General features: G+C 52.6%; 1 protein-coding gene across 3 annotated transcripts; it reads left to right on the top strand.

Moving 5' to 3' along the window:
* The first annotated feature begins 3,590 nt into the window (after nucleotides 1-3,590).
* CYP26A1 (cytochrome P450 family 26 subfamily A member 1) lies at nucleotides 3,591-7,574 on the top strand. 3 transcript variants are annotated; one of them, XM_037727720.1, is made up of 7 exons: nucleotides 3,591-3,940; nucleotides 4,415-4,639; nucleotides 4,886-5,176; nucleotides 5,256-5,414; nucleotides 5,909-6,043; nucleotides 6,616-6,768; nucleotides 7,046-7,574. In XM_037727720.1, the coding sequence occupies exons 2-7, from the start codon at nucleotides 4,433-4,435 to the stop codon at nucleotides 7,385-7,387; spliced, it is 1,287 nt and encodes a 428-aa protein (XP_037583648.1). In that variant the 5' UTR covers nucleotides 3,591-3,940; nucleotides 4,415-4,432; the 3' UTR covers nucleotides 7,388-7,574. The 3 variants fall into 3 exon arrangements, with proteins under 3 accessions (XP_037583648.1, XP_017353666.1, XP_037583649.1); XM_017498177.2 differs by lacking the exon at nucleotides 3,591-3,940 and adding an exon at nucleotides 3,951-4,229; XM_037727721.1 differs by lacking the exons at nucleotides 3,591-3,940; nucleotides 4,415-4,639 and adding an exon at nucleotides 3,951-4,229.
* Nucleotides 7,575-9,989: the final 2,415 nt, after the last annotated feature.

Below are 9,989 nucleotides of genomic sequence, written 5' to 3'. Positions count from 1 at the left end.
CCCCAGGCTGGAGTGTAGTGACATGACCAGCTCACTGCCACCTCTGCCTCCTGGGCTTAAGCCATCCTCCCATCTCACCCTCCTGAGTAGCTGGGAGTAGCTGGGGCTACAGACATATGCCACAATGCCCAGTTAATTTTTTTCTATTTTTAGTAGAGACAGGGTTTCACCATGTCACCCAGGCTGGTCTCAAACCCCTGGGCTTAAGTGATCCGTCTGCCTTGGCCTCCCAAAGTGCTGGGATTACAGGCATGAGCCACTGCTCCCTGGAGTCACTGCTTTCCTGTGACCCCAGTCCCTGTGTGCTTACCCCTCCCTGCCATTTCAGGGACTTCTGGTTTTACTGCTTCACCATCCTCTCTATCACAGAGGAGAAATTGAGGAGCAATTGAGGTGAATGACTCACCTGAGAAGCCCAGCAATAGGCTCCTGGACTCCCCAGCCAGTGCTCTTCCCACCTGATCCCTTCACTCTTCTGCCCCAACCTCTGTTCTTGCAGCCATCAGGTAGGGCTGAACACTTTGGCCTCCTTTTCATGATAAGCCCTAGCTTGACTTGAGGACTCTCTCAACCATTCCAGTACAGAGGTTCCAAACAGTGTGTAAATCAAAGCCAAAAGCCTCTATGTCACCATTCCCAATCTCCCACTTCAATCTGCCACCCAGCTTCTGACAGGCGGGGGCAGCTGGACCTAACCGGTGAGCCAGGGAAGTAGCCGCCAAGGCCGGAGCTGACCCCTTAGTGAACCAGAAGGAAGCCAGTGCCCTTCTGACCTTATGCTTAAGGTGGATTGTGGGGCCAGAAGGAAGGGGGACACAGCAGGCGCTTACAGGGATGGTAGCTCCACAGCGCAGCGGGCCCTTCCGACCTGGGCTGACGCCGCCATAACCCCCATACAGGGCAATTCATCACCCATCGCCAGTCAAGAGCCTGGCGCCAGGCCCTGAGCTCGGCAGACACCAGGGGCAGCAAAGGTGGCAGGCTATGGGCCTGCCCTAAGAGGACTCTTGAGGATGCAGAGGACAGCCTGGCCTGAGAAGCAGGGTTTGGATGAGGAGAAGGATGCAGGCTTCCGGTTTGATGTGATTTCGAGAGAGGAGAGAAGAATGGGGTGGGGACCCTCAGAAGCAAGGCCAGTCGAGCTGGTTCCAAGAAGACCTGCTCTGGGGCCTGGACTAACTCTAAGCCTCTGTGGGGGTGGCTCCAATTTTAATTTTCCATGGGTACATCATGCTCAGTAATTTCAAGGGATAGCTGAGCTCCTGTCTTAGTAGCTGCAGATTCTCTAGGGAAGGAGCTGAGGAGGTTCCTGCCCCTCTGCACTTGACATGCTCAGAGGGAAACAGACAAGATATAAACTAGCAAACAAAAAAGTAAGAATATGTCCAGCGGTGATAAGCGCCGTAATGGAAATAAAACAGGCCTGTGATACAGAGTGTCTGTGGCTAAATTAGGCTGGATGGGTGGGGGGAACCTTGCAGGAGGTGACATTTGACTTGGGAAGGACCCAGCCAGCAGTGGCCTGGGGGAGGGGTGCCTCAGCAGGTATAAAACCCTGAGATCGGAAATGGGAAGAGGGGTGGAAAGGAGAAAAGTGGAGGTGGCCTGCTTTGCTGTGACTCCAGCGCCCTCACCCCTCCCCACCAGCAAAACAACCGGACTCCCCACCCCTGCCCCTTAGCGATAGGGAGGCTGTTTTGTAAACATCTTGGAAACAAGCTGTTTTTCAGTGAACCAACCCCCTCCCCACCCACCACCCCCCACGAAAGCTTGGCAAGGTTCCTAGATCAAAGTTCCTATTGGGCTGGTAATTTATTGACCCCCCCGCCGCCCTACCCCCCTTCAAGATGTTCTTTAATGATCGTTCACTCTCACATTTAATCCTTTCCTGTCTGACGCCCCCGCCGGCCTCAATGGACAGATAGATTAAAATGTTTTTTATCCCTGCGGCAATTTCCAGCTCATCTTGTGACCCGGCTTGCGCTGAACTTGGCGAGGTGGCCCCGCAGAGATCACTCGGATGTCACGGTCCGGCCTGCAGGGGTCACAGGCGGGTCAGGACCGAGGATTGGGAATGGGCCCCAGGTCATGTCCCCGCTCGCAGGCTTTGCACACCGGCCGGAGGCGCTGTCCAGAAAGGGGCGGACCCGGAATTTCTGAGAATTACCTCCAGCGCGATTGGCCCGGGTTCCTGCGGTGGCCAGAGGTTGGCTCGCCGTATTTACAGCCACCAAATCGTTTGCCAGAGACTGAAACCCTGCCCAGAGCCTCTGAAACGCTGGGCAGGTTATGGGGAAACGCTGATCCCCCCGAAACATGCCCTGTGGCAGCGACTCCGGCTTGGAGTGTCGCCAGGATTGTGCGGGTCCCTACGACCTCGGCAGATATTTCCTGATACCTCCGGGTTTGGGGACCACCGCGAGAAGGGCAACTCATTTAAGCTCTCAGGAGCAGCTTTCCATCTCCAAGGGACTCTCTCTTCAAGGCGTGCGGCAGGCTTCTCCCAGAGCCAGTGTTAGTTCTAAACAAACGCACGTCATTCTGTTTCGTTTTCGGCGCCGCTCGTGCGTTCAGCGCCCAAACCCAGGGACAGTGTGGCCCTGACTAGTCCCGAGCCGGGAGGCTCCGCCAGGTGGAGAGCCGGGAGCACAGGTGCGCGTCCCGCAGCGTCCGAGCTCCCGTCATTGGCTACAGTAGAAGGTGACTGTAGTTGGGCAAAGTACTGAAGACTTCCCAATACGGATTCCTTCACCACTCCTATTGGGAGTCGGCAAAAGCCTGAGTTTCGGGCCGAGCACACTCTCACCTGGGTGAAGACAGTGACTTTACTAAGGGTAGGACTTGAGAGAGAGAAGGAGGACTCCAGTGCCCGCTGTCCCGGCCACCCAGGTTACACAACCTACCGTTCCTGGAGCTGGGAAGAATAGTTGCAACTGGAGCCCCCTTTTGGGAACTCACTGCCCCGAGGCTTAGAAAGGTCGGGAATGAGCGCCTCCCTGTTAAGGAGGAGGAAGCAGGCAGTGATGTGTGGTGACTTGCCCAAGGTCACGAGCAATAGAGATGGAGCCGGGCCTCGGAGCCAGGACTCCTTTTCCTCTTTCTCCGTCTCTCCCGGCCAGGGCTAAGGACCTCTTCCCTGCTGCCCAGCTGAGGCCCCAAGCTGCAGAGCTCTCAGAATGGGAGTGGGGGACGGGGGTGGTGCTGTGCTCGGATCTCAGAGCAGGGCGCCGACTGCCTAGGCGAAGTGCCCCAGAGTCGGGGATGAGGCTTGTGCAGAGTAGCACCTGGATACCTGAGGGACCTGATGCCATCTTGTATCCTGAAGTAGGACCTTCCAAGACTTCGCGAGTGCTGCCCCCCTTGGGAAGCTGGGGATCCCAGATCTGCCTATTGCGCGCGATGCCCCGCGGCTCTCTCTTGGACTCTGTCCCTGGGCTCTTCTGTGCAATCCTTCGGAAAAGTCGGGAGGCCTGCTTTATGCATCTCTTTTGGACCTCAGTTTCCCCACCCGCAGGGGAAGGCAGCTGGACGATTCCTGAACGGACTTTTCCTTGCTTTCTCAGCAGGTGGAAGGGAGCCCACGCAGCGCCTGGAAATGGAAAGCCAGTGAAGGCTGCTTTGGGCCGGGGCAGCGGGTGGGACCGGGTGGGAGGGATTCCAAGGAGACCGCTGGGAAGGCTAGGGCTTGGAATTCCGGCTCCTCTGAGCCTCGGCCCTCCCCCATCGCCGCCTCGGAGCTCGGCACACCTTGGAGGGGGGAGGCGGGCAGCTCCTAGCCCCGCACCCCGGGAGGCGCGCTCGGAGGGAAGCCGCCACCACGCCGCCTCTGCCTCAGCGCGGAACAAACGGTTAAAGATTTTGGGCAGCGCCTCGCTGGGGGAGGAGCCAGGGGCCCAATCCGCAATTAAAGATGAACTTTTGGTGAACTAATTTGACCAAGGTAACGTGGGCAGCAACCTGGGCCGCCTATAAAGCCGCCGCGCCGCGGGGTTTGGAGCGCTGGCGGTGGCGGCAGGTGGCGCAGGAGGTCGCGGCGCGCCATGGGGCTCCCGGCGCTGCTGGCCAGTGCGCTCTGCACCTTCGTGCTGCCGCTGCTGCTCTTCCTGGCTGCGATCAAGCTCTGGGACCTGTACTGCGTGAGCGGCCGCGACCGCAGTTGTGCCCTCCCCTTGCCCCCCGGGACTATGGGCTTCCCCTTCTTTGGGGAAACCTTGCAGATGGTGCTGCAGGTAAGGGAGCCTGGGGCGGGACAGGCCGCTTCCCCGGAGGCCGGCGCGGCTCTGGGCTTCTGCTGAAGTCGGTGCAGGCGCCCCCGGGAGGCAGGCGACTGCGGCTAGGAGCAGGGCTGGCGGGAGGCGCGGCGCTCCCCGGCGCCCCCTCATGCTCACCTCTCTCCTCGGCCTTCCTCCCACAGCGGAGGAAGTTCCTGCAGATGAAGCGCAGGAAATACGGCTTCATCTACAAGACGCATCTGTTCGGGCGGCCCACGGTGCGGGTGATGGGCGCGGACAATGTACGGCGCATCTTGCTCGGAGAGCACCGGTTGGTGTCGGTCCACTGGCCCGCGTCAGTGCGCACCATTCTGGGATCTGGCTGCCTCTCCAACCTGCACGACTCCTCGCATAAGCAGCGCAAGAAGGTGGGGGCGGGGGGCGATGCTTGGACAGGGAGGGGGACCCCATTTGTGAGCGGGATTCCGGCCGATGGATGCTGGGCGCGGGCCAGCCGCGTGAGGTGGGCTAGAACCCTTTGCCAGTTCCAGGTTAGCTTTTCCAGTCCGGAGAGTGCCATGTGTCTGGCGGGACTAGGGGTGTCTGGAAGGGGACGGCGGGAGACGAGAGGGGCGGATGGAGGGTCTTAACCCTCTCCCCTCCTTGGGGCTCAGGTGATTATGCGGGCCTTCAGCCGCGAGGCACTCGAGTGCTACGTGCCGGTGATCATCGAGGAAGTGGGCAGCAGCCTGGAGCAGTGGCTGAGCTGTGGCGAGCGCGGCCTCCTGGTCTACCCCGAGGTGAAGCGCCTCATGTTCCGCATTGCCATGCGCATCCTACTGGGCTGCGAACCCCAACTGGCGGGCGACAGGGACGCCGAGCAGCAGCTGGTGGAGGCCTTCGAGGAAATGACCCGAAATCTCTTCTCGCTGCCCATCGACGTGCCCTTCAGCGGGCTGTACCGGGTAAGCGCGGCAAACGGGCTGCGGACGAGGGGCGCGGGACCCGGGCGTCTGCTTACCGCCGCGCGCTCTCTGCGCTCAGGGCGTGAAGGCGCGGAACCTCATTCACGCGCGCATCGAGCAGAACATTCGCGCCAAGATCTGCGGACTGCGGGCATCCGAGGCTAGCCCGGGCTGCAAAGACGCGCTGCAGCTGTTGATCGAGCACTCTTGGGAGAGGGGAGAGCGGCTGGACATGCAGGTGAGTGACAGCTTCAGACCAGGCACTGCGGAGTTTGTCCCCTGGATTTCCAAGCGCGGTTCCTGGGGCCCCCAAAGCATCGGCCTCGGGCCCAGCTTTCTGGAGTGAGCGGCCCACCCATACTACAGCGATGCCATCCCGAAGGCTGAGCCACCGGGTCGAGAGAGCTGCGGAAGGGGCTGCAGCAGAATGGGCTGCAGCGGAACTGGGAGCGTCCCCTACCCTTTCCAGGTTTCAAAGGGAAAGTTGGAATTTGCAAAGATCTTAATAAAGAACTTAGCTATTTTAATAAAACTAAGACTTTAACTCAGGAGTTTGCGATAGAGTGGGGTCCTACTCGCCTTACGGCTCTAGCTGAACTAAAGGGACTTTGCATTTTGTTTAAAGATACTGCTTTCCTTGACTTTCTGTCAGTAAAACTTTTAGCCCTTCTAGTCTTCCCTCTGTCAAACTGCTTGCAGACTTGTGAAACGTGGGTCTCACTCCATTCTTAGGCACTAAAGCAATCTTCAACAGAACTCCTCTTCGGAGGACACGAAACCACAGCCAGTGCAGCCACATCTCTGATTACTTACCTGGGACTCTATCCACATGTTCTCCAGAAAGTGCGAGAAGAGCTGAAAAGTAAGGTAGGGAGACAGGGGCTGGGGGTGTCCTTAGCTTAGAAAATTCAGCTGCTCCCTAGCCAACTTGCGATGAAGTCAGTGTGCTGCTTTCAGGGAGTATTTTGAAAGTGCAGGACCAAGGGGTGGGTGGGCCAGAGGGGAGAATTAGCTTTGTGAATAAACAGGATGGAGTCTTGAGCTGTGATCCCACTTGGGCAGGGTTTGACCTTGTATTCCTACCCCTCCTCCACCTTTTGCCAAACAGTGGAGATTTTCAGACAGGTTCCACCTTCTTGAATTTGTCTGTCTAAGGGTATGCATAGTGTGATCAGTGTGAATGGCTGATTAGTGTGGATGGTGGGGGGTGGGGGCTCAGGGAGAAGCTTGGCCCTTCTAACTGGTGAGCAGCATTCTCCTGGAATTGTAAATAGATAGTGGATTTGGGCAGGCAAATTGTCACTAGCTGCCGTTTCCCCTTCCCAGTCTATCATGGGGCCCTTTGGGTTTAGTCTCAACTTAAGCCCTGTTTACGTCTGCTGGGCTGATTTTATCGGAGCACAAAATAACTGTTCACCTCTGTATGACTGTTTTGATAGGGTTTACTTTGCAAGAGCAATCAAGACAACAAGTTGGACATGGAAATTTTGGAACAACTTAAATACATCGGGTGTGTTATTAAGGAGACCCTACGACTGAATCCTCCAGTTCCAGGAGGGTTTCGGGTTGCTCTGAAGACTTTTGAGTTAAATGTAAGTGAAAATTCTCTTCTCCCTCCCCTTTGTTGTGATTTAAAAAGTCCTCTTGCTTCCCTGTGCTGTGGCTGCAAGTCTTATGCTTTTGATCATTGTTCTGCCCTATATGGAAGCCTGTCTCAGCAACCTGGACCCACCTCTCTCTCTTTCTACCTCTCCCTCACTTTTAACTCATAATTCCCTGCAAAGGTATCATTTGTGAAAGGGACAGCTTTTTGTTGTTGAAAGTTAAATTCCAGTTTGTCAGCCCTTGGGGTTTCATCATCTTTTGCAGGGATACCAGATTCCCAAGGGCTGGAATGTTATCTACAGTATCTGTGATACTCATGATGTGGCAGAGATCTTCACCAACAAGGAAGAATTTAATCCTGACCGATTCATGCTGCCTCACCCAGAGGATGCATCCAGGTTCAGCTTTATTCCCTTTGGAGGAGGGCTTAGGAGCTGTGTAGGCAAAGAATTCGCAAAAATTCTTCTCAAAATATTTACAGTGGAGCTGGCCAGGCATTGTGACTGGCAGCTTCTAAATGGACCTCCTACAATGAAAACCAGTCCCACCGTGTATCCTGTGGACAATCTCCCTGCAAGATTCATCCATTTCCATGGGGAAATCTAATGAGCTTGACTGCTCAAACCTCAGACTTACCGGAAGTGTACATATGAATTTTTATGGAGTGTCGTGTTGACTTTATATTTAATTTCTAAATGTATATTATAATATTTATGTGTTTTGACTATACTACCCCAATCTTTAAATATTAAAATAATGAATTTGTAACATTTCCAAATAAAGTAAAATTTGACCGGTTTAATATTTTTGTGCTTTGTGTATTGAACCGTATTTTACAATGCCTACCTGGGCTGATTTATCATCCGTGCATATCTGTTTTCTGTGAGAAGATCTTTAGCTGTTTTTTCTGTTAATAGTTATTAGAAAATATATGTCTGTGTGTGTTATTCCAGATGTAGCTCTGTAAATTCTTCTATAGTCATTTAGATTCCTTTTTTGAAAAATTGATCCAAGTTAATTTTAAATTTTGGGGGGGTTGCTTTACTTTAGGAAAAGATGAATCAGAAGAGGTAACACTGAGAACTGTCATTCTAATATAACCCCTTCAGCTCATCTAACATGCAATAAACAGAATAAATCTGTGTTGTCGAATAGTGCCAGAACTGTTCTCTGAAGTTAAGGTCTTAGATAAGACAAATCCAGTCAGTCCAGTTATGGACAGTGCTTGACTAAAATGAGACCAGAAATCATTGGTGCATCACCTTCACTTAGAAGTTGCATATGGAAACAGTATTAGGAAAAGCAAGTCTCTGGTTTAGATAAGCTGAGCCCAGATTTTCTTTATTCAAAATGAGGCAGGAGGAGCAGATTTAGCAAACTGACAGATAAAGTTTTTATCTATCCCAGGCAATAGGGTGTGAGCCTGACATGACTGATAAAATGGCCCAGTCATGACCCTGTGAACCTTGGCTAACCTCTGTGAAAGCACAGTTTTGTCACATTTCTGACCCTGGCATAGCCACGGTCTGAACTGAAGGCCAGACTCTCAATCCAGAAAGGTTAGCCCCGGTGACTTGCTTATGCAAGCACATTTTCAGTTTTGGAATGGCACAATCTGCTCACTGAACCTCTGATGACTTGTAGGTTTTAAGCTTTACATTTTTTATTATTATTTTAGAATTTGGCAATGCTGCAGAAACCAGATGGTCTAAATAGGTGTTTGAAAAGGGATCTGTGTACAGTTAGAGTTATGTGTTCTACCTGACTGTAGTTTTTAAGGTAGAACTTGTGTTGTTCTTGTTGTTGGACTCCTTGGAATTTTAAAGGGTATTTATGTAATAACTCAGGATGCCTTATAATGCCATTAAAAAAAATGAGACATTGCAAGCTTTGTAGTTTCAGCCAAAGCTTTAGTGTACTGACGTGTGCAGAGATGACTCTTCTACTTCGCACATGTGTCCTGGACATTTCCAGCTAGGAGCATGCTAGCCTGAGGGCATAATTATTTCAGATAATTTAGACAAAGCCATTTTTATTTTATTTATGTATTTATTGAAACAGAGTCTAGCTCTGTCACCCAGGCTGGAGTACAGCAGTACCATCTTGGCTCACTGCAACCTCTGCCTTCTGGGTTCAAGCAATTCACCTGCCTCAGCCTACCGAGTAGCTATGATTATAGGTGCGTACCACCATGCCTGGCTAATTTTTGTATTTTTAGTAGAGACAGGGGATCCACCATGTTCGCCAGGCTGGTCTTGAACTCCTGACCTCAGGTGATCCACCCACCTTGGCCTTCCAGAGTGCTAGGATTACAGGCGTGAGCCACTGCTCCAAGCACAAATTCATTTTAAAAGAGTGTTTTTTTGTTTGTTTGTTTTTTGTTTTGAGACAGTCTTACCCTGTCACCCAGGCTGGAATACAGTGGTGCAATCTCAGCTCACTGCAACTTCCACCTTCTGGGTTCAAGTGATTCTTGTGCCTCAGCCACCTAGTTGCTGTGACTACAGGTGTGTGCCCCCATGCCTGGCTAATTTTTGTATTTTTAGTAGAGATGGGGTTTCACCACATTGGCCAGGCTGGTCTCAAACTGCTGACCTCAAGTGATCCATCTGTGTTGGCCTCCCAAAGTGCTTGGATTATAGGCATGAGCCACTGTGCCTGGCCTAAAAGAGTTTTAATACTTCTCATTCTTCTGGAGGACAGCTGGCCTTTAACACACTATCTTCATGGACTTACTGGCTGTTTTTCTGTGAGTGTAGTGCAGTCAGAAATCTGAGCCATCTTAACATATCATTCATTTTTTAATCTGGGGAGCTTCGAGGAAAGCGCTTCTGGTTTGTGTTTCCCAGGGTAAGATTTAGCCCAATTATCCTGATCAGTTACAGAGTAGCAAAGAATTTATCTTGAAAATACGCTAAAAACACAATCTTTGATCATGTGCTTCATGCAGAGTAAATGCCGTCTGGAAGTGTGGGAGCGAGGCTGCTGTCTTGGACAATAGGCCTGGGTCACATCTCTCTGGGTCAAGCATGTTTTATGGCACAGTCACCTCTGGGTTACTATCCACATGATGGAGAAATGATGTAGATTTGGCCAAAACTGTGGAAGGAGGGGACATGACCCCTCTTGGACTCACTCTGGAAAATGACTCTTTGGGCTCCTAGCAGCATGGTGCAGTGATGGGCTGCTGTGCTGTCCAGGGCCAAGG

This window comes from Cebus imitator, unplaced genomic scaffold, assembly GCF_001604975.1.
Source record: "Cebus imitator isolate Cc_AM_T3 unplaced genomic scaffold, Cebus_imitator-1.0 Scaffold238, whole genome shotgun sequence".
Lineage (NCBI taxonomy): Eukaryota > Metazoa > Chordata > Mammalia > Primates > Cebidae > Cebus > Cebus imitator.
This window is presented reverse-complemented; position numbering and strand designations above follow the sequence as displayed.